This window comes from Drosophila ficusphila, unplaced genomic scaffold, assembly GCF_018152265.1.
Source record: "Drosophila ficusphila isolate 14025-0441.05 unplaced genomic scaffold, ASM1815226v1 contig_791, whole genome shotgun sequence".
Classification (NCBI taxonomy): Eukaryota; Metazoa; Arthropoda; class Insecta; order Diptera; family Drosophilidae; genus Drosophila; species Drosophila ficusphila.
The window spans coordinates 345595-369966 of record NW_025064737.1 but is presented as its reverse complement, the minus strand read 5'-3'; the positions used below and the strand labels follow the sequence as shown (position 1 = coordinate 369966).

Genomic DNA, 24372 nt, shown 5'->3' with positions numbered 1-24372 from the left:
CATTTTTTATATGCAAAAAAAATGTTTGAAAAAAGGCCGTTTTTTACCCCAGGAAACCCATGTAACCCCTTAATTGCAGCTAAGCCATCGATGCAGAGAAATTCGCTTGGAATATAGGAAGGGCTTTAAACTGGACCGAAAGTTGTTGGCAGAAAAGCCAAATAAAAGTGTGAAACACTTTCTTTGTGTGGAATTTATTTGTCAACCGACTGAAATCCATTTAGTAGCTGCGGATTTAAATGTGAATTCAATGTCCATCGGAAAGTGTCAAATCCTTTGTGGCAACTCTTGGCCACGTGCTAATAGCAGCAGCTGCTGTCGAGGACCTCCTACAGCTCAACTGAATGGACAGTGTAGTGTCCTTGGATGCTGTTTTCTTAAGGCTCTTAGCTCTGCAACTTTGAATGCGGATTGCATCTGCGTGGTGCCCCGTTCACCATGTGGTCCTCTCAGCTCACAGTCGAACAGACTCAGGATTATTTCTTTTTCGGAGCTAAAGCCAATGTTTGTTAGAGAAATTACCCAAAAGGGTTCCACGTTCCACCTTGAGTTGATACTTTTTATTGGCTGTTTTATCTGTTAGAGACGCTTTTGCCACAAAAAGTTTACACGTAAGGCGTAGAAAATGGTGACTCGCGTGGTAAAAGGAGGCAAACAACTCCTTCAGGAAGGAATGAAGGTGTCGACTTGGCTCAAAAAGAGTTCTCTCTAAAGATGCTGTTTAGCAAACGGTTACAACTGCTTTAATTTTGCAAAGTGTTTTTAAATTTTTCAAAATTAAATCAATTTTGTTATACTTGTAATTTATGTTCAAAAACTGCTTAAACAATATTCTATAGTCTGACCGTCGCTGTAGCCTAATTACTAATTCATTTCATAATTTTACTTCCACGAAAAATTTTCAAGCTGACAATTTTTCCTGAAGCAAAAAAATACTGCTAATATTAGGTGAAACATATATTTTTCACTAAGCTAACTATTTAAGGTATGGTATATCCATTTCGAAGTTTTTCTCATCATTAAATATTATTTCCGTTTGGAATATTTGTCTGTAATGTTTCTTTACCCCACAGCTATTCAGGATCGCATTATGGTCTTGTTTTCAGAAAGGTTTTAAGATGTATATATTTAGTATGAGACGCATAACTTATTATGTTATTTGTTAAAATAAAAAGTTTTTACTGGTGAAAAATTTTAACAACTTATATTTTTCCGTAAAATTTTGAAAACTTCTTGTTTTTCTCTCAAATTTATGATTCTTGTCGCTCTTAAACTTATTGTTGGATATCTGATTTTTCACTGTGTGGGATGACTTGCTCACCGTTGCCACTGCCATTAATTACCAAACTCATCCAAAGTAATTCTATGGGAAAATTAGTTTAAGCGGGCGTGGCAGCCGCCTTCGGATGATTCAGAGCTGTCAGAGTGTGGATTGCTGTTGGTGCCGCTGCCACTGCAATTATTATGCAATTACAAGGGGGATGCTGGAGAATGGATGGAGGGATGTAGGCCGACATCGTTTTTCTATTGGCTCTCGGAGGGATAACTACATAAAACTGTTACCTAAGCAACCTGCTGCACAAAGTTATGCCCTCAGCCTCCGAACAGGAAGGCAATTTAGTGGTGGCAAAGCGTTTCTGCCTCTCACTCCCTCTCGTTTTGGCCTTTTGTCTTCTTTACGCGTCGTCGGTGGCTGTGTAATATTTTGCTTTCTTTTGCCGCCATCCGACTGCTCTTTTTGTGGGCCCGCTGCATGGAGGAAAAGCTCATAAAACTTTTTCAATTTCACTTTAATTTCGCCGGCATTCTCCGCTGTCTTCATCACCATCGCATCGCCATCTTTTTGCAGGCGCTTTTCTAGCAACAAAGGCATTCGGCGAATAGGCCTCTCTTTAGTTGTGTAAAAATTCAATTATATGCATTACCTTTCATATAGCCCATCCACACATACAAAAGAACACTCAAAAAAGCGTCATTACTTAAGGAAATTTTCTTAGAGGAGGCTAAACTTAATTATTGAAATAAAGACAGTGATTTTGTACCGCGATATTCGTTTAAAAAATCGATATAAAAAATCCATCCAAAGTCCACAAAGAAGCGTAAGAGAATCAAAACCATTTTAAGATCAATCGATATAGTTATTGCTTCTGTGTTAAAACAAAAAAATAGAATTTTTCCCAAGTGTAGGCATTATGGGCATGGAGAAGGTTGGATGAATTTGTTTCTCGCCTTCGCCGTCTAATGACAATCAAATTAGCAGCATTTTCCTTGGCGCCAAAAACTTTTTCCATTAAACGTAAATTTTTTTCTTCTTTTACTTTATTTTTTAAACTTGCTTCAATAAATTGATTGGGCAAAGTTACGCTGCGTTTGGCTAAAAGCAATTTTTATGTTTTATTGTCGGGAAGCTTAGAGCGATTTCAAACTTGAACTGCACTCGGTCAGATAAACTTATCCTGTGCCACCGCTCTTTGCCGCCCTTTGCCCATTCTAATCAAAATGTTTACCTCTAATTGAAGTTTCTTGTTACCGGTTTAATTTCGTGTTCATAATCTTATGCAGAACACACGATTAAGTTAAGAGCAGATTGCTCGGGGTGGTAAATGAAGTGGGCGGCGATGGAGGGGCCGAAATGTGGGATGTTCACGTCCCTGTAGAGCCCACTTATCTGTAGACTTGTTTTACTAATACACTAACGTTGGAAATTTTAGGTCAACTTGTGATAAGGAGCATATTTGATAAATGACTTTGCAATCCTTGCCAATAAATGCATTTGCTTAAACATAAGCTGCCATAAATCACCAATCGATAAAAAACTGAGTTATTATTTAAATTCTTGAACCATAAATGTTCCAATGCATTCAAGTTATATATGTAAATAGTTAGGCACTGAAGTGAACTCCACATGGGACTTAATATTAAACAAGGATTAAAATTACAGATTTCGATAAATGGACTTGAAGTTATTGAACTTACTGTAGACGCTTGAACAGCCTTTGCTCTTTGGTTTGGTAGTCACTGTAGGCACACAATGTTCCTGGCCAACACGGTGGCTTGTTATTAATTAGGAGCTTTGTGGACCTTCACAACAGAGCAGGCTTAGCTTTATCCCATCCCTTGCCTTAGTTAAACTCCCAACTCAACCCGTTTCCTCTTCTATTCCGGATTAGTCAGTATGCCGAGCAGATATTTCCATTCAATAATTTATAATTTTTCAATCTTAACCAATTTGATGCCGTGGTCGTGACCCAACTTGCAAAGATTTCTGAACGCTCCCATTCTTTCCCGCCTACTTTCAGTCAGTCATGGCTTATTACAAAGTATAAGGCAAGACGGAAGCCCGTTGGTGGGGGAAAGGTGAGCAGTTGGCAGTGTCATCGCATCATAAACATGAATAATTGCGTTGCTTAACGGGCGTTGAAAGCTCGGGAGACCTCAGATGAAGGAAGGTTTCCATTTCCACTTCTTTGTTGTTACACCCATTCATGAAAAAGAAGTCTTACTTTCGTACTCTGATATGCATCTTAAATAACGAAAAAGTTTAATTTTATAAATACATAAAAAGAGTATTAAATACTTAGTTTGAATTTTGAAAATAACCCTTTTTGTAGTTTTGATTAAGTAATATAATATTTTTTATCGTACATTTCAATAATTATTATTTCGTAAACAATACGTATTCACTGATACCAAAAAAAAAAAATAAAATTATTCTTTAGGTATTTTATGTTTGGGATATAGCCTCTCTACCGGGTATCTATTAGTCGATTCGTCGTCCTATTTGTTTGTTTTTGTCCTGCGAGCGTTCGTGCGCAAGTTCGAAGTGGCCACAACTTAAAGGACGGGGATCGGATGTTGGGGCATACATGAAAAGTAGCTTAACATTAGACAGGACGACATCCGACACTTGTCGGGCAGTTGGTGCCCTCCGAATCCGCTCCTCGCAGCTGAAGCCATCATTGACAGCCATCGAGTGTGGTCCTCGAGGGGGTGGCTATATAGAGGTGGATCGGGCGGGAAACTGATATAGATAGATAGATAGATAGATAGAGTGCTGACCTAGTCTTCATTCTGCACTCCCCGTGTTTCACTGGCGCTGCATCGGATGTAAGCTCCTTCGGAGCTCGCTCCTCCGGCCTCTCATTGCTGCATTTGTGATTCGATTTGATTTGGCTGAATGGGTAGATTATGCTCCCATCTCTATGTACGTGCAGCGTGGAATCTGGGTTAGTTGCAGATTGTATCGACTAAGTGTGTGATGCGGTTTGAAAAGTGGACCGAAAATATCGCAGCAATAATATTCCATTTCCCTTTCTGCTCAGCCAGCAAATGTGCTTTGACGAGGGAATCCCTGCCTGACTAATTAGCGGTTTAAAAGGTTTTAAGGTCTATCTGAAACGTTATTCATTGCTGTTGCGGATTGGATTTGAGTTTATCCGTTGGGTGCAGAACAGCGAAAAGTTTTTACTCAACAATGACAGAAAGACAATGGACAAACTTTGTTATTTCTGGTTTTTGTGGCACGAAAAATGTAACGAAATCCAAAGGCGGGAAGCAGAGAAAAAGATATTGGTCAACAACTAATAAAACTTTCTGTGGCATTCAAAAAACGTACAGCATGGAATCCTGTTTTCACCTGACTGCTAAAAAAGTAAAAAAAATGCCAGTGAAAGCTAAAAAACGCATGCTGTATAAATATTTTAAAAGTTGAAAAATGCACTTGTTTCAACGAACAGAAAGAACAAATATAAATGGCAAAGCAAACTGAAAATAATACAAACTAATTGCCAGCCAAATAAAGTTTATCCAACGAAAAACTGCTATAATGTGTATACCATTTTTTACTCAGCTTTTCTTCGATTTCGCTTAAACTTTTTTAACAGCTTCTGGGAAAAAACGGTAACGAACTTTTCGCAAATGGTGGGAGTTTTTTGGTCCGTCAACCAATTTTTATTCAGCAATTCCAAACTCAATTTTGGTTAGGATTAACGTTGATGTGCTATAAAAGTGCTAAAAGTAAAACTTTTTACTTCCCAAGTCTTAACGTATAATAGATTTGGCCAAGCATAAGAACGAAAAAATATTTTTAAGAATAAAGTTCTTAAAATATTTGTGGGAATTAATAATTTTCTTTATATGCACAAAGTTAAGCAGAAAAAAACAGAAAGATATAGTAGTAAAAATGGGGCTGTGGATTTATGGTAAAGAAAATCCTGAATCTTGACTTTGCGATGAACATTAATTAACATTTGTGGCGCATGAAATACGTTTTGAATATTACAGCCATTTCCTTCTATTAGAGTTGCACTTAAGTTATCAACGTTAAGTGTTCCTCTTCGTAGTTCCTCCGAAAATCTGGATCACCTTAAATTAAATTGTTTGGTACCCCTTTGAAAATACTTTTATTAGCGTATAAAGCAATTTCCAGCAGATTTCGCAACATAAATTATCAACTTGTAGGGACTTAGGCAAACAGGGAGGTCGGATGTTCAGCTCGCCAGCCATTTGCTTTTGGCCTCACGCCCATCAAAGGGTCGAACGACCTCCGCCCGTCCCGCCCCCTGACTCGTGACCTTTTTGGCAGCATTAGGAGTGATAATTTTCACTCACACATAGGGGAATCCAAAGCAGGGGAAGCTACTTCGAAGACTTTTATTATTTAATTTCGCCCGGCTCGGGGTAATAAATTAAACACAGCTTGACTAACGCCCACCCAAGTCCCACCCCTTTCATCCTGATTTTAAGTGAAACGGACGAGACACAACACGTACGTCGTATGCAAAATTTATTCCACAAGCTAAACTACGAAAACGAAACTTTTTCGGAGCGGATTAGGTGCCAAGACTCTCCTTTTTTGCCCCATTGTTTTCTGACTTTCAATTGGATTTCGTCACTGGTAATAAAAATCAGTCGAATCTTAAGCCAAAGGAGGAAGCAAAGCGAACGCGAGCTAGTTTGAAATTGTTTTGATTCAATTATAGCACTAAGCATATATGGCTTTTCGTGAGCAGACGCAGAGTGCTATTATTCCATTTTATAAATTAAGCTGCAAGAGACACAGATGGAGTAATAGCGAACTCACTTACGCTCGCCAAATTTGCATAATAAATCTATTTTCAATGGATTTTCCTCTTCTTATCTGTCTGGTTTTTCGTTAAAGAAACTTATCTTCGACGAGCTTGCCTTTGCGCCTTCTATTTTGGTATCAATAGAACCATTATTATACTTCAGTCAGCCCGCAACCCAACTATCCCCCCCATGGTTGTATTTTTCCTTTATCCTTGCTGCAGCAGCTCTGCGAATATTTGGTTAACAACTGTAAATGTAGTAGTGTGGACTCAGTCTGTGTGTGTTTGTGTGGTGTTTCATGTCTGTGTGGGTGCCAACGCCATATTTGTTTCGCATAAAGATGCAGTGCACTATCTGTATCTCAATAAGCGAGTGTTGGCTTCCATGTGCGGAGATATTCAACATATCAATGGTCTCTTAAAGTGCATGTGCCTCTAATATTTTACACATCTGTTTGCTCTGCAATCGATTTTAAATCAGAGCCTTTAAAGCAGTGTTTTGCTTAAAATATTGCTTGTTTTTATAAAGCATGAAAGTTTTAATCCTGCATTAAAAATAAGCCATTGAACCCATATGCAAACTTTTATTTAGTTTATTCTACACATGAATAAGTAAAAAAAACAGTTGTTTTATAATACTTACCTTGTTTGGTTATAACCTTGTTTGGTTAATATTGAAAGTATTGCAAAAAAAAACTTTTTTCATATTATTTTTATAATTTTTGCAACTTTATTATTTTAATTTTCATTTCATCTTAAGTGTCTGCAACTCGCTTTACACCGTCTCTGTGGTTATACACCATTAAACTAAATTTCCTTCTCATTTGGTTTTCATTATTATGCTCTTCATTACTGATTTTTACTATATTCCATTTAGTCCAAATTTGTTAATGCTAAGTCTCTTTCGCACAATCGTTACACATTTTCTAACGCAATAGTTTTCATGAGTTCTGGTTTTAATTGTATCGTTTTTGTTTTGCCCGTTATGCAGCACTCTATATATTATTTATATAAATTTGTAGTATTATTTTGCTAATTATGCTAAGTTTACACCGTTACATTAATATATAGATTTATTTTTATAGATGTTTGTATATGCATACAGAAGCTATAGACTTATACATTCTCAATTGGGCTGTAAATAATTTTTGTTTTTCATAATAGTTTTCATTTCAGTTTGGTTTTTACTGTCGCTAAATGTGTTTATATAATTTACAAGTATTTTTAATAAGCGCCGTAAATTGTTTGCAATTTTTACGCCGTTTCACTTTAATGAGTTGTTCCATTGCTTAATTTGCCCTCTATTTTTTTCGCATCTCATTTCCATTTTAATTACAATTTTGGGCAATTGTTTGAAATGGTTGTGATTCAGAACAAAAAAACAACCAAGCCGAGAAATACAAAATAATTATGAATATTTGTTATGACTCACTGCGCGTTTCAATTGCCCCGCTTAATTCCTAATGGAATTTTTAACTATTCTCGCAGTTGGAAATTTTTATAGCTTATAAGGGCTTACTTGTTTTTGTTTATATTGTGTGGGCTTATGTACGCATTTAATTTTAATAGCTATATAAATATTTATTTAGTTACATAACAAAGTAGCTGCATGCTTACAATTAACAGTTTAATTTAATTTTGCTTGTGTTTTGTTTGTTTTCTGTCTGACCAAAGTTTAGTTCCACTTTTAGTTTGAGTTAAAGTCGCTTCTATTGTTTGCTGGTGTAGTTGTGCAGTTTCCGTTTTCACTAATCTGCTGAAAAACTTAAAGAAACAGCTCCTTTTCACCTGTACATTGTTTGATATTATGGTTTCCTTTTTTATTTTTGACGTGTTGGTAATTCTCATGGTTTTTTGGCTAAAAACTGCATTCTCATCTTTATTCGTTTGAAAACGTATATATATGGGAGATTTTTGTTGTACATTTAGAGTAGTTCTTTCAATTCTGCAACTAGTTTTATTTACACACAATACACAATTATAATTCAGTCTTTGGAAGAATAACATTCATGTTCTTTTTGTTTTTACGCATTCAGAATCCTTTAAGTTTGTTCCTATAACTCTATTCTACTGTAAAGTTTTTAATACTAACGCCAACAGAAGGAAGAGATGCAAACTTGTCCGTAACTTGGAATCGCATAGTTATTATTGGTCCTAATTAGTTGCGAAATACAGATTGGCGTAGGAAAATAAAAAATTAGAATGCTTATTTTAAATTGAAACGGAATTAAAAAGGAGAATTATTATTGATTCTACTTTTAAATAGACTGTGAGGTAACTTAATATATATTTCAATAAAAATTAATGTGTTAGGTAGAACATTTTTCCTAACCCATATTAAAACACAAATAAACATTTCTGGTTTTAAATAACTTAACATAATAAACTATTAGAAATCGCGGAGGATAAAACCATTTGGTTTTACCTGCAACTTGGCTGAAATTCCAAGTTAGCTTTCCTTGGTATGAGTTCGACAACAATCTACACTTAGAGAACTATTTACAGGGTAATTGAGAAAACCAACTAGCAACAGAGTTTAGCACGGGGAAGCCTCTGTGTGTATTGGATAGACACAGCTCAAACTCCCGACACACACTTACAATTACAGGCTATAGCCGTTGTAGTTTATATATAGGGACAGCTGAAACGCATAGGGGAAGGATTTCAGGATTTAGGGACTAGGACGCTGTGCGTTTAGAGATCACATTTAAAACGCACGGTCAATTAATGTCACACACGCAGCTCGTCCATCAGGGGATGTTGCTGCTGTTGCTGCTGCTGCTGGTGTTGCTGCTGCTGATGTTGCTGCTGCTGGTGTTGCTGCTGCTGGTGTTGCTGGTGCTGCGTGGTGGTAGCCACAATCACCGGAACAGTGGGGGTGCCGGCACCACCAGGCCACCGGCCGTGGTGAGCACAGTGGTCATGCTTTGATTATGATGATTCTGCAAGTGTTGCTGATGGGTGACCACATGTTGCTGCTGCTGCTGCTGTTGCTGCTGCTGCTGCTGTGGGGAGGGGGGAGTGCTGCTGCGCCTGGGCCTGTGTCTGCTTCATGCAGCTCTTCTTGGTCAGCGTGCCGCACTGGTTGCCCATCACCTGAAGCGCATGTGGCGGTGGCATCTGCACCACCGCCCCGCTGACCGAGCCACCGCCCCCGGGATCCTGGAGGGATTTCATGTGCTTCGGCGGCGGGGGAGCTCGGTGGGGAATGTCGGCGAACTCCGGCGGCGGCAGCTGGTGGTGCTGCATGGCGTGGTGGTGCGAGAGGATCGTGGCGGGGTCGCTCTTCGCGTGGATCGTAAGTGTCTCCAGGTCCCCGCAAATGCTGTTCGGCATCTGGCCGTTCTCCTGCCTCTTCAGCTTGGTCTGGGGTCGGGGCTCACTGAGCCTGGTCTTATCCCTTTGGTAGTAGACCCCCGCGAAGATCAGCACGTTCAGGATCAGCAGGGAGCATCCTATAGCGATGGTTACACTTAATGCCGTGGAGTAGGCGGCGAATCCATCGTTGTCCTGCGAAGCACTGGCTGCTCCACCACCGTGGTCCCCGTCCATCATGTCGTCGGGATACATCTTGCCTGCCCCGTAGCGAGTTCCATTCCGCTGAAGGGACGATGAGGGGGAGCTCAGGTTTAGCAGGGAAAACACCTGGCTGGTGAAAAGGGTAAAGTTTCCCATGGCAGCCGCATTGGCAGCTCGTGAACTGTACGGCGGATTGAGTGGCTTCACAGAGGCATCGCTGGGAATATTGTTGTCCTCCTCGTCATCATCGTGCAGTTGGTGGTGAGCAGCGGGCACATTATCGCCACCGGGCTTATGCAGATCTGGGATGAGATTCAGCCAGAAGGAGAGCCGATGTGCTCTATAATGGTTCTTCAACTTTGGCTTTGTATCTGTAAGGAAAACATTTAACAGAAGAGGAAGAATTTTCGGTTGGGAATTTGATATCGTTAGAATATTTTATACATTAATTGAAAGCACTTAAATAAAACTGTTGCAAGCTTAGCTGGGAATGCATATTTATACTAACCGAAATTGAGGTATTTCTTATGCACACTTTCATAAGCCGTCCACTCGATTGTTTTATAGCGACTCCTTTCCTGGCGACTTCCGTGCTCCGCTTCCGTTTGCTCATTTGGATTGCTACAAATGGTCGAGATATTGTGTTTATTGTTAAATGCGATTTGAGCCGCTTGCACAGTGAAATGCGAGATAATTTCAACACAAACACATCACCGTAAATTAAAATAAAACCAATTAATGTGACCACATTGTGGGTGTAGTTTCAATTGGCAATCTTGTGTTCATGTATTTTGGGTAACAGAACGAAGCAAAGCTTAAGGTGACAGATTAGCTAATTTATTATAATAATATAAGGCTAGTAGTTTAAAAAACTTAAAAACTACCACATTTCTGTACAAAAATTGAGGAAAATGATTGCAATGTGTTTTCGGGTACAAAATGGTACACAAAATCTTATAAAAGAAGCTCGTAAATTAAAATTTTAAAATTTAACCAAGAGCTTAAAGGTGTATAATATTTTTCAGTGGTTGCGCTTGTGGTTGGGTTGGTAGCCCGCCACTCTTAGAGTTTCTCTTACCCGTTTCGCACAAAGTTGGACCAGTAGAACATCACAACTTCCGAGAGACTGATTTCGGTTTTCGTGTAGTTGCGCGTGAAGTGATTGAAACCACCAACGAGTGGGGCACCGAAGATATAGGGCAGGTCTTCTCCGTGGATGCATCCTTGGCGCTGCAAAATGCCAGAAAACCAGAAACCACATTAGGAGTTAGGTTTCATATCCAGTGTGTGACCCTGATCTTGTTGGTATTAACTAATTCAATGGAATCATCTCAGTAAGCTTAATATTTACTTTAATATTTATCTTAAATATTAAGCAACTTGTCATGTAAAATAAGTTACTTGCAATGCTAGGCAAGAAAATGTTTTAAAATATGTTTAGTTTAACTACGCTGAGTACATACTTAAAAGTATTTTCCGAAATTCTATTTAAGGTGCACAAGGTAACTTTTTAAAAATGTTCCCTAACGGCAATCGAAATGTTCGTTAATATTCATTATAAATTAAAGCCACAAACCCCATTGCGAGCTTGAACTCACCTGGGGATAATCACCGAACCGCGTCTGGTAGTCGAACACGTACAAATACGAGTTGCGATGATCCGCCGAGTGCAAATCCACCGTTTGAGCCGCGGGCGCCACAACCTGAGCATCGCTGAGCGCCTCCAGTGTTTCGTCCCTGCGGAAAACGGGGAAAAAAGCACAACATTAAAATCAAATAACAATTTTTCAATATTTGCCCACCCCTGGCCGCCCTTCAGCCGCTCTGCAATTTTCCGGCTATTTTGCTATTGCCCTTCGCCAATCGAGCTGTGTTCAAGTGCGCAACTAACAAGCCACTTTGAGTGCTGCCACTTTCGTTGATGTGGCTCGTATTTACCTGTTTACCGAGTGGGGTTCTCAACGCTGGTCTAAGCCTATTTTGGGATTTTCGCTTTTTTCGTCCACCTGATTTCCAGCGATTTTTCTTATTTTTTTCTGCTGTCTGCCCTTCTCGCGTTTTGGTTTTTTTAGCATTGGAAATGCAGCAGCGTAAAATTTGAATAAAACCCATTTGGCGCATTTGCATACATATCTTTTCAATGCAGCAAAGACGGAAAAAGCAGGAGCTGCTATGAAACAGCCCGCTGTGTCTTGTGCTTTTTATTATTTGCTGTCTGTCCTCCACATTTAGCGTTTATTATTAAACTAGCATTTCTATTAAACTGTAATAAAATACGCGACTCTTAAGCAGCAAACAGATAACATATCATAAATGTATTAATCTACATAAAAGCAAATTACTTTATTTTCGATATCTCATTTGAATACAAGTGATACTTCACTTTACTTATTCACGGATATACAGAATTCCTTTCTCGGCTAATAAATTAGAGATGCTTTATTCCATGTGAAAGCTTTCAAGATATCCAGCATATCACGACATACTCATCCTAGGCAGAATTTTCTACTTTCATTTGTTGCAGCTTCATATTTAATAAGTTGCCTCGCTAGAAAGAACTTCTTAGTGCGAAGAAGGCAAATCTGTTTCTTGCATTGCTTACATTCAAACGGAGAGGGAGCCTTCTTCCTTCAGCTGGTAAGCTCCTCCGCCCACTTGGAAATCCCCCACCCACCGGAACCTGTGATCAATGCTCCACGGAAACGAGGCCTTTGCCGGAGTTGAAGCGTGAAACGTTCGCCGTGCTTCATTGCAGGCCACTTAACGCACGTCCGCACAACTCCGGCAAATACTTTCGAACTGGGCTGTGAAAGGCCGCGTTAAGTATACGCCCTGTGTTGCACTAAGGGAAATCAATTTGTTTGCCATATTTCTTTGGAAATATTGAAATGTAATTCCGCATAAATTATGCAAAACGCAAATAAATTGTTTAAGGAAACCGAAACGAGAGTTGAAATACATATCGCACATGATATGAATGCATTTTGAACGACAGCTGCGATGTCACTTTGACCTAGTAGCAAACATAAATATTGATTGAAATCGAAAAATGAAAAGCAAATCATCTATTTGATTGGGCTTGTGTGCGAGCAATTTCCATGTCACTTATACGACCCGTTTGCGGACAAATTGCAGCCAAACATTATTTATGAAGATTGGCAGGCCGACATGAAGCGTAGTGAACGCACAAAAAATTTGCATTTCATTTGCCATAAGATTGGAATCAAGATTCATTTAAGCCGCTTTAATTGAAACCTGCCCGGGAAGTGGGCACCGGAGCAGGAGATCGGGGCATGACTTGCGCTTTTAATTAAGAACGAAATATTTATTTGGCACCCATCCCACCCACACCTTACTACCCGAAATCCCCGGCGACTTGGGCTCCGTCTTCACCCTTTGGAAAGGGCTCGCATACAAACGCAATTACTCACCGGATATTAATTGGATGCTGGACGGGCCTCTCCCAATCCGTATACTCATTGACAATCGTGGCGAATATCTCGTTCAAATGGAACGTGTACGTGTTGCGTACGTAGGCCTTTAAAATTCTCGAGCGTCGATCCGCCTCGATTCCATATTGCACGTCCCCCGAATTGAAGCTGAAAAAGGCCTCGGCACGTGTCACGCCGGCCATCAGGTCGTATCTGCGAAATACGGGTGAGAAATGCGAAAGTCAATATACGTATGCACTCAGAAAATCAAAATGATTTGTAAAGATTACACAAGGTTCTGGAATTCCTACACAAAATAATCAAGGCTGTTCTCTTGTCAAAAACATTACACCTAATATGTAAGAAAAGGTATGTGGAATGATTGAAAACAAGCCACATAACTAAATAACTTCATATTTAAATATGATTAATATTGTTTTGAGCAAAAAAGTATAGATAAATATTATTAGTTTGATACAAACTCAAAATTCAACCCTTAATGTTTGTTTTGTAGCTATTCGATTGAGTTGGAAAGCTTTGTACAACTCATTTATAAATTGTTAAATAAGTTGCAAGCAATTTGTCATAAGAATCGTTCATAATGTTTCTTTCCAGTACGTAAAAATCTAATTTGTCCACACAATATGAAACTTAATGCCCCACATTTGTTACAAAAAGCAAACCCATTTTCTTGAAGTGCCTTAAAATTGCTTATTCCCCAGGTGTCACAACCTTCCCCAGTTAACCCCTCGCCAAACATGAGATTCCCTGATAAGTTCACCTGAGTCGCTGATTGAAAGGGTTTGTTTCCAGAAAATGCCGACAATCTCACAGATTAAGAAATAAACCAAGGTCCTGCTCAAGTGCATTCTCTGGCTTAAATTATTCTTTGTAATTACAAATTTGCAACCAACAAATTGCATTTCTCAAGCATCAATTCACATTTATCTCTCTGCCACAATAATTTTGCCAGAAAACTTTGGATCCATTCATTTGTTAAACAAGTTGAAGCAAGCCCTTGCAGCCAACCGCACCCTTGATAGATACAAAACTTTGAAGCAACTCTTGGCCAAAAGCAGCTGGAAAAGTATCTACCAGTGACTGACCAGCGCAGCTTCTTGCAGCGTTTGCAATTTAAAATTTATTTTTGCCTTATTTGTTTACGCACTGTGTGAGATGGAGATAGATAGAAGGAGAGATTGTCGGTTGAAAGTTTTGCGTTTTATATTTGGTAAATTTTATTTGCTCTTTGTGCATGTGTTTAATGGAATTCCTTTGGATATTCGGGCTGCGTGTGTGTTCGGCAAATTGCTTTTAAATGTGCACAAAGAAATATTTATCCTCCTTTGGCAGGGCGACCGACTAATAGCCCCCGGGGCATTGACAGTTTACAAAGCGCACCGAGATAAATTCATGTTAGAGCCACAATGCGTTGCTGCACTCGGCTGGCAACTCAAAGCTGGGACCTCAAAGTGCTGCAATTTTCAACTCAAAAAGAGTTCTCATTAACTATTGACTGTGTGTTTGATTGGCTGGCACTCCGATTCCCTGGTAATTATCTATTCAATTGCATTGCGCTCCGTCGCTTGACATGAATTTTAGCTTACAGGAGATGGGAAGCAGTATGTTTATGCTGTTCGGAATTTATTTACAAGCTGCACACCTTTGATTGAATTTGTATTCCAAAAAGATGAGTTAGAAATAAGGAAGTACTATTTTAAAGAAAATAAAGAACTGATAAATTAATTCAAAAATGAACTGAGAAGGTGAAATATTGCTATCATTTTATTCTTTTTGAGATATGAAATCTTTTTATATTGCACATAGGTTCCAAGTTTCAAGATTCCTTTTAGTTATAGTTAACCTACTGGGCATCACTCATAAAATCGTATCTAATTAGCTGTTAATAATATACATTAACACTGTAAAATGGCTCAAACACAAAGTGCATAAATCAAGGGCCCACAGCCACTTCAGCTCCCCAGAAATCCGCAGGAGCCGCAATGACCAGCAACGAGCTGAGCATAACAAAATGAAGCCCAACATTTGCGTGCCTAATGTGCATAAATTAATTACAAGAAGGTGTGGGCAAAATGGTGGAGTGGGTTAATCTTATCGCCGGCTAAACTAACGGCTGTTGGGGGGTTCGTGCCGAGGCAAAAGTCAAGATGAGAGTCCTTCGACACCCAACAAAGCAAGCACAAACTTGCCAAAAGAAGTCAAAACTTTAAATTAATTATAGCGTACACTATACAAACATAAAAGATTGCACTGGACGGAAATGGATTATCTAAGTTGGTCAATAAACATACATGTTTCCAATATTTATGACTCCTAATATTTTTATAATTCAGCTTTACGTGTTTCAATCAAAGTGCACTTAATATATACATTTTGAAGGTGTTAAGTTCTATATTAAAAAAGTTTTAATACATTTTTCTTTGTGTATGCGATATATGTATGGGTAAGCGTTAAGGTAAAAATAATTAAGCATTTGCTGGCCTGGCCCAACTTACCTTGACAACTTGTTAATGGCAGTTTTTCTCATTAATACTGCATTAATTAAAAAGTCCACCGCATGTTGTGAAAGCGTGAGTGTTGTTGTTGATTCGCGCAGGCATATGTGTGAGGAAACACCATCATCATCGTCGGAATCATCATCATCGTCATCGTCAGCAGAAGCCGTTGGATCCGGGTTAAAGAGAAAAATGGAGGAGCAGGAAAAACCATTGCATTATAATTTGTTTTAATTATGCAAAGAGAATAAAAGTTATTTGCCAGTAAACGAAAAACGCGCCCAGGTCCGCTAAAATAATTTTTAATTAAGTTGATTAGCTTTTTTATGTTCTCAAAGAGATGCTTTGGAAATTAAAGCTTCAAATTGACATTGTTACCTTTTAATTAAACACAATTATTTTTTACTGGATCAAGGTAGATGAAAATATAATTTCGATGATTTTTAAGCTACCGGTTGAAAGCCAGTTCAGATAAAAGTTATACATTAAGATTTTATCTTATCTCTCCTAAGACTCATTTTATATTAGTCATGTATTTAATTGCATAGTTAATAGCTTCTGTATTTATCCCATATAGAACTGAATGCATTTATGCTTTTAACTAACCAAAAAGGTAACTCAAAAAGGGACATGTGGCAATAAAAATCCGTGCTCCCCATGTACACTATAACATACCGATATTCTCGAGTTGACCAGGCGTTCCCCAACCGCCGGCGGCAGCGATTCCCGCCTCTCCGCCCAATCCGTTCCCTGCAGCCGTGGAAGCCTGAGCTTGAGCCTGGGCCGCCGGGGATCCTGGGGCGGGCGGCACGTAGTCCCCGCCGTCAATGACCACTCCGTCGATGCTGGGCCCGAAGGCGAATCCGAACTCAGGCGGACGAATGGGGACGCTGAGCAGCTGGTCCAAGGTCTTCTCGCGCAGGCACTTCATGAGGTGGGCGTGCGGGAGGTCGGAGGCGCAGTTCACGTGGTGGGCCACGATAGCCGCGTACTTGGCCGGGTTGCTGACCAAAGACCAGGGGGCCAGACCCGAACCGGACATCAGGATGGCACGATTGAAGAGCAAACCTTGAGGGCAAGAGGACACGGGAAAAAATCAATTTTTTTTTGGTTGTTGTTTTGGCATTGAAACTTAGAACAAAAAACTAAAGAAATTAATAGCATAACTTATGGAATTTTGAAAATAATTATTGATTATATGGGTTAATGAAATTTGGTTAAAAAAGTGTTAAGTTTGACAGCATAATTTTATTTAGAGCACATATATTTCAATTGTTGATGTCGTTATGATTTAATTAATTAACATAATAAAAGTTTCTTTATTTATAAATCGAAATCCAATACATTTCAATTAGGTCTAAAAGGCAATAAAATAAATTTAAGAATGTATATTGGTATTAATACCAATAAATGAAGTTTAATAAATTTCGATTAAGTCAAATAAAAGATTTTTATAGCAAAATCGCAAAGTGGGTTTCTCCGTGTGGCAAATGAGATGGAGATGGCACCACCGGGCATGACGTATGTATGTTTATCCCGTCAGTGGGATAATGTCTGCTACTTACCCTCCGGCACGGCCATCGAGGAGATGAGGAAGTGGACGCAGGCTGCCCCCGTGCCGTGGCCAGCGAGGGTGATGCTGTTGGGGTCCCCGCCAAAGGAGCCGATGTTCTCCTTGAGCCAGTGCAGTGCCGCAATGATGTCCATCAGTCCGTAATTGGCCGGCAGCTTCGAGTATCGGTCCGTGTTGGCATTCAGAAAGCCTGCAAATAGTGGCCGCACTTAATCAGCACTTTTCCTTGCGCGGCTGATTGGCTCGCGAATGGAAATTTAATCGATTCGCAGCGTACTCGTGCAGTCAGTCAGTCGGTCGCTTTGCCTGTTTAAAATGTCAAACGCCGCTCTTTTTCCCGCTCTCCTCGTCGCGCAAAAATGTGCAAAGTCACGCGTGCAAATCATGATGTCAGCACTTCCGTTTCCTCTGCAACAACAGAGGCGGCGGCGGCAGCAGCAGCAAAGGGGGTCAGTTTAAGCGGGAGAGGGGCGGAAAGAAAGGGCGGCTGGCGCCAAATGAGGTCACACTAATTTCGTCTGTGCATTTGAATTTACACGAGGTTTTGACAGCGCACTGTGGACCGAATGTAAAAAATATAGGGTACTTATCATAAAATACTTTACTGACATTTAATTGAATACAGAAAAGTTTTTTAACTTTTCAGTTTAAGATGTCACTGTTTCAAGTTATTTTTAGCAACTCTAGGGATTTGCTTAATACATAAAGAAAATTTAAAAAGTTTATTCGTTGCTTTCGAAACATTAAAAAATTAAATTCATTCATTTTTTTTAAGTCTTGACCAAACTTTTCGCCTTTGTCTAGCATACTCAGAATTTTTACTTGTGCAAACATTTGTAGCTTGCGAACAATTTAGGAAAACAATATTGTGCTTTTTTAAGCGTATTAAACCATAATAATTTCGCACTCCAGTCCACTGTGCTGCCGATAAATTCAGCGCCAGACTGTAGGTAAATTAGTTAGATTATGGAATAAATGTGCGCCTCGTAGCTGCTGCAGTTGTTGCAGCTGCAGAGTTTGTTGTTGGCGCCGGAAGTGCAGTTGATGTTGCAGGGGGTTGGGGAAAAGAGGTTGGCTTAGAGGCTGAGTGGGCCGGTTGGATGGGGCACGTTCGCCCCATTGCCCTGACCTCACTCGCTGCCCGTCGCTCAGAGCTCCGTCCGTTTGGTCATGCTCTCGGCATATCAATTAGAATTAGGATTTGAGTGTGCGGGCACTTACCCAGCACTCCGAGGCGATAATTTATGGTTACCACCAATATTTGTCCATAGCTGGCCAACACGGATCCGTCGTAGGGATTGCCGCTGTTCCATTCATACGACTCCCCGTGCACGAAGACCAGCACTGGGTACTTGGCAGGACCTCCTCCTCCGGCTGACGAGGAGGAGGTTGACGAGGATGAGCCGGAGCCACCGCTTCCCGACGACGAGGAGCCCGCCGTTGAGGAAGAAGAACTGCCCGAGGAGTCACGCGATCCAACTGAAAAATATAGAGTAATAAAACATAAGTTTTTAATATAGGTGTGTTGTTTATTATTAAAAAACAAAAGTGATTTAGGTAAGTAATTTATTTTACTTTCAAAGGAAATCCTTCTAGGAATTCTAGTTAATTATTATCGGTAAAAAATAATAATTTTAATAATTTGTAAAAAAAATAATGACTAAAAGAAATCTTTAATTCAATTAATTTGTTTTGTTTGATATATTTTAAGTTTGTCATACAGATATAACTATAAACAAGAAAGGAAGCTAGCTTCGGCAAGCCGAAGCTTATATACCCTTGCAGTCATCAAATATGTCGAACAAAACGCATAAAGGCTAGACAACATCGAAGCTAAGACGATTTTTCTATTCATTTTCCATATTTTTGACTATAGATCATATGGGAGCTATACGATATAGTTGTCCGATTTTGATCAAATTTAACTCGTAATTCAAGAGTCGTAAGAACACTCTATATTCCAAAAATCATACTTGTCTGATGAAAAACAACGATGTTATCAATTTATTTCCATTAATTCTATATATAGTTTTCGATCCCTCCTATGGCAGCTATATGATAGAGTTATCCGATTTTGATCAAATTTAATCCGAAATTCAATAACAGTTAGAAAACGCCATCTTGAAGAATTCAAGTCGATCTGATGAAAAACAATAGAGTGAGAATTTTTTATTTCATTCTCTTGTATTGGAGCTATCCGATATAGTCGGCCGATCCGGCCCGTTCCGACTTATATACTGCGTGCAACAACTACACAACTTTTGGGAAAGTTTCAGCACGATAGCTTTAAAACTGAGAGACTAGTTTGCGCGGAAACGGACAGACGGACAGACGGACAGACGGACAGACGGACAGACGGACAGACGGACAGACGGACAGACGTACATACATATTTCGATTCTGCTCGTGATGCTGATCAAGAATATATATACTTTATGGGGTCTGAGGTGTCTCCTTCACTGCGTTGCAAACTTCTGACTGAAATTATAATACCCTTTTGCTCTGCAAGGGTATAAAAAGAAAAGACAAAAAACATATTTCCAGATTTTTTCCTGTGGAACAAATCGTTAAAAAAAATAGTAATTGACAGCTGCTCAATTAAAGTTAAAACGGATGTAAACTGTATAATGGGAAAGCAAAAATTGATTGTCTTTCCGGTGGAATTCCTGCGGAAATAATTCAAGCTTGCAACGAGAAAAATAATTGCCAAGGAAAAGATTCACGGTCTTAACTATAAAACCGCCAGCTGACAAGCCAAAACCATTAATCACCCCGGTCCAAGGAAATAGGTAAACAAGGCATTAAATCAGGTGTCTTCCATTGACTCGATTCCGGGACAAACGAGGGCCTAAGCCTCGAAAATAGCCAAATTAGACGTAAACAACTCTTTTCCCGTTTAACTTGTGTGACGAAAGGTCGAAGCCATCGAAGGTTCTCCTGGTCTAGTGGATTCTAATCCGAACGGACACGTTTCGGAGCTTAAGGTATTTACGTATTGAAAGGCTTTTTCCTAAGTAGGAAAATGCAGGGAGCTAAATTGATTCCCTTGTGCTGATGTGCGTCTGTACAGTAATCCCAACATTGTTGTAAGTTGTTAAAAAAAAGCCCATTTTGAGATTAGGGAGAGAAAATTCTGTCCGAAGGAACCATAGAGAGTAACTTGTTAAAAAAAAAAGGAATACCATACTTAAATATCCATATAAACACTAATATTGTACAAAGTTAGTTGTCTTAGTATTTTTTGTATAGTTTAAAGAAAGTTAAGCTGAGAAAATAATTAATAAAACTTAATTTTCTGTAATCTTAGACCTAACAAGAAGAAGATTTCCAAATAAACTTAGAAGGCAAAAACGTAAAAACCAAATTAAACTAGTACTCCCCCTCAAAAGGAAACACATCACTTTAAGACCACCTAGAAGTTAACTTAACCGAACTTTTAAGCAAGGAACACGAAATTGCTCGCAAAATGCAAACATAAATTTATCTTTAGAAAAGAAGGAAACGAGTTGGAAAGCAGAGTTTGTGCAGCTGCATCTTTGGTAGATACATATCGCATGTATCTGAGCACTCGCTTGTATCTGAGCTAGTCAACATCGGGCCACATCGACCCACCGCCCTGGTGCCACGCCCACAATAGCACAACCCCCTGCCCACCGACCCCTCGTGCCGAACAAAAGCCACAACAACAAGCGTAACAAAAGCAATATGAACACGGGTTTCTCGCCTGCTGCCCACATAGAAAGTTCCTCGCTGGAACAAAAGAACCTGCTTATCAATGCGGAAAAAGAGTTGCGGAGGCGATGGGGTTATGGGGTGGCAGTGGGGGAATTGGGGTTGAGGATGGGGGCTCTGCTACCAAGAGTTAGAAGAAGTGGCGAAACGAGCACCGTATAAAGGGCAAAGGAGGAAAGCGAGTTACTGTGTCACTGACTTTTATAAATAGCGCGAACAAAGAATGACTCGTGGCACGTGTGTGGACCTCGGGCAAAGAATCGAGGGGTCCGCACCATATATAGATGGCTATTGAAACCTGGCCAAAACCCACAGTGAGCCAGCCAGTCGATGTGTGTTAACGTGTCACAGAATGGAAACCAATGTCAATATCTCTGGAAAATCTTCGCGCCTCGATGTCACGGAGGTGCCACAATTCTCACATTTCGATCTAATTCAATGAGTTTCCTCCTTGTGGGGAGTTTTGAACCTTTTAACCCCCCACGTCTTGTATTCTATTCAAATATACATTGACTGATATATTTTTTGAAAAGTAATTCTACAATTCTAATTTTGACAAGAATACAGAGTGACGAAATGAGGAAAATTATACGTTTGTATTATTTCTTTTGTTGATCTTAATGTATCAAAGGAACTTTTCTCTCCTTAATTACCCTGGTAAACTGATGAAGAATAATAATAATAATTTGTCAATTGAGAACTTAGCAGTTTACTTCAGCGAATTGCACCGCATAATTCCGACTTTATATTTAAGTTCTAGCCTAACTTCTTGACTGTAACATCCAATGAATTCCAAGCGGTCCGCACAAATTCAAAGCCCCCTTCCAGTCATTACGGTAATTTGGGGCCAGGAAGGTTATTACCAGAATGCGAGGTAAAGGGAAAGCCACGTAACATGCAAACAGCATTTAAAACTTGTCTCCAAAACTTCCGACCACCCACCCAAAAGCCCGGCCAGAAAACTTTTGTTGTCATTTCAACAAAAATGACGACGTTTTCTGCAAGTTGCAGCCCCCGGGGGATGCTACTTACAACAACCGGAGAAAAAGAAATTAAACTTTTATGACTGCCCCCGAGAAGAAGTCAGCACATACACAAATGCACTGGCAACAAAGTATGAAAAATTTAAAATGTTTTAGCTTACGCTAATGAAAATCTTCTTCTTCTATTAATCTTTTAATTGAAGTCATTATTTATTCGATTTCCTTCAAATAGATTCCTTATACAAATATAATATCAATTCAATTTTTTTTAACTATTTTTCTCTTGTTTTATTCTGCACTTGTTATTATTTTTTTCTGTGCAGTAACAGATCACAGTCAGACATAAGTTTAGCAGGCCCGCCCACAACTGCCTCGCCTTAAAAAGCTTGTACAATAGTTTTTGCCGGGTGCTTGGCAAAAAGTTTGCTCCGCATAATTTCAGCAAATGTAAATATTTTGTAGGAACGCGTCTACAAATATGTGTTTGCCGGAAAACTAATGCGACTTTCGGGGCCCACTGTCGGGCTTGTTAATAAGTTGAACATGTTTTAATTTACAAGCTCACGCTGAGCTCGGGTTGTCGTTCAGGCAGCCATTTATTTACGACTGGCAAATCAGAACTTGGATGCCAACTTTTTAGAAAGTCTCGACTGAAAGTTGCGAGCTGCGGCCTTTCGAAACAGTGTCAACAGTTCTGTGTTATTTTGACTGGCATAAATTTAATCTTATTTGTGGCATGTGGCAAATGTGTTCTTTCTCGTTTCAGCCATCTAATGGCAGACATTTCCTCGCCACATTAAGCCAAATGTCGGCAGAGTGTGACTAAATGGAACTAAAGTGATTGGCACTGTTAAATCAGATCTCTCATGAATATGGTAACTCGTTAAAGAATGAAGGAATTAGAAAGGATAAAATGTAGAAGCTTGAAGGAAATGTCAGTAAACTTAATTAAATTATTCTTAATAAAATACCTCTTCTTAAAGTTTATGGTTCGTTCTAACTAATTTTGTTCCTGCTTTTCTACAATGTTTCTATTAGTCAGACTTTTCTAATAGATGTCCCCAAGTGAAAATTAAAAGCAATATCATAACTATGCCAAGCTTTTTCCTGCTCTAAATTTATAAATATCTCTCTAATTATGAGCACTAAAATTTTTGTTTAAGACATCTTTGCTGAACACATTTTTATGTGTACACATGCTTGCTTTGAAATTCCGCACAAACTAAGTTTAGCTGACAAACCACTCAACTATGTAGAGCAATTTGTTGATAATAAAGTTGCTGCTATTGAAATTCATTTTCAAGTATGCTCAACCAATATTGTATTGCTTGTTTTATGGGACACACTTTCACACCCAAAACAAACTCAATAAACAAAAAAGTAGCAAACTAAAAGCAGCAGAAGAAGAGGAGGCCTTTAGGCAACCAAAAACTAGGTGAAATCAATATCCCCAACTCATTTTGCTCGGCCTGCTGGCAGCCGCATTGTCGTCGTAGTTCCCCTGCTTTTCTCCTTGCCCCGGAAAACCCTTTCATTTCCTGCTCTCCAAACAATGCTACTTGTGTTCGATGAAAGAAGCTGCAAAAAATCTAGTTCATTTCGTTTTATGGTAGTTGTGTTGTAGCGAGAAAATTTCATTTCGTTGAACTTCAAGTTTAGTGTCGTCCTTTGTTGTTCACCACGGATATTTTCAAGTACAGCATTCTGGTCAAGAGGAATTATTTCGAGGGCTTAACAAATTTTCTTGTTTAAGAAAATTTAAGATCTCTGTGCTGCTTTTTTTAAGCCATAGATTTTTGTGGTTAGGGTTTGATGGTCTGCTTAATCTGTTGTAAAAAAAAAATAAATTTGCTCTGACTCAATTTTTAAGTCTTATTTAAGAGGAGCCTTTTCTCAGGATGAGCGAAAATTGTTTACCTAACAAACTTCTCTACATCAATTTATTTGACTTTGTAATTTTGTACACTCTCTGTTTTCAGCTTTTATCGATTTAATAAATTGCAGAGTCGCTGGGGTGTGTGTCTTCAATTTAAGGTTCATTGAGCTCGTCGTCCGGGAAAATGTTTCGCCGGGCGCAGAGTTATCCAGGTGACACAGTTACGGTCACGTAAGTTTTCCTTTTCTATCATTATTTTTTCGACATTTTGCACTTTATGGCCAAGCTGCTGGCGCTCTTAACTCCTGAGCCAAACCTTACCTTTGCCAAACTGGTTTACCCGGTCCTCCTCGCTTCACGTGGCGAGTGCATTTTCGGTTTGTAGTTTATTACATTCGCTTAAGTTTTTCTTTTTCCCCCCTTTTTTATGTTTTCGATTCTGCGAAACTTTTTAGCATCGACAAATGAATGAAACTGGTTGGAAATATTTTCGATATTTTTTTAGTCCTTTTCTGTCCTCGCCCGTAGTTTTAAAAGCTTGTTGAACTGTTGGCTGCGTTATGGGCGCTTAAGTGATGTCGGAAGATTAACACAAACATGTTTCGGGTTTCGGAAAAAGAACACATGAAGTTTGTAACTTTTCCCAGAAAACCCCAATAAGTGAATTGAATAAT

The 24372-nt window shown here is 39.3% G+C and overlaps 1 protein-coding gene across 1 annotated transcript in view; it reads right to left on the bottom strand.

Moving 5' to 3' along the window:
- Positions 1–6801: 6801 nt before the first annotated feature.
- Positions 6802–24372, bottom strand: part of LOC108096127 (neuroligin-3) — a 74106-nt gene continuing 56535 nt past the window's right edge. The window contains 11 exon segments of the mRNA XM_017197504.2: positions 6802–8941; positions 8944–9082; positions 9084–9958; positions 10096–10208; positions 10666–10817; positions 11186–11324; positions 13019–13231; positions 15535–15571; positions 16210–16602; positions 17100–17297; positions 18329–18586. Of these exon segments, the coding sequence (XP_017052993.2) occupies positions 8799–8941; positions 8944–9082; positions 9084–9958; positions 10096–10208; positions 10666–10817; positions 11186–11324; positions 13019–13231; positions 15535–15571; positions 16210–16602; positions 17100–17297; positions 18329–18586 (2660 nt within the window). The 3' untranslated portion in view covers positions 6802–8798.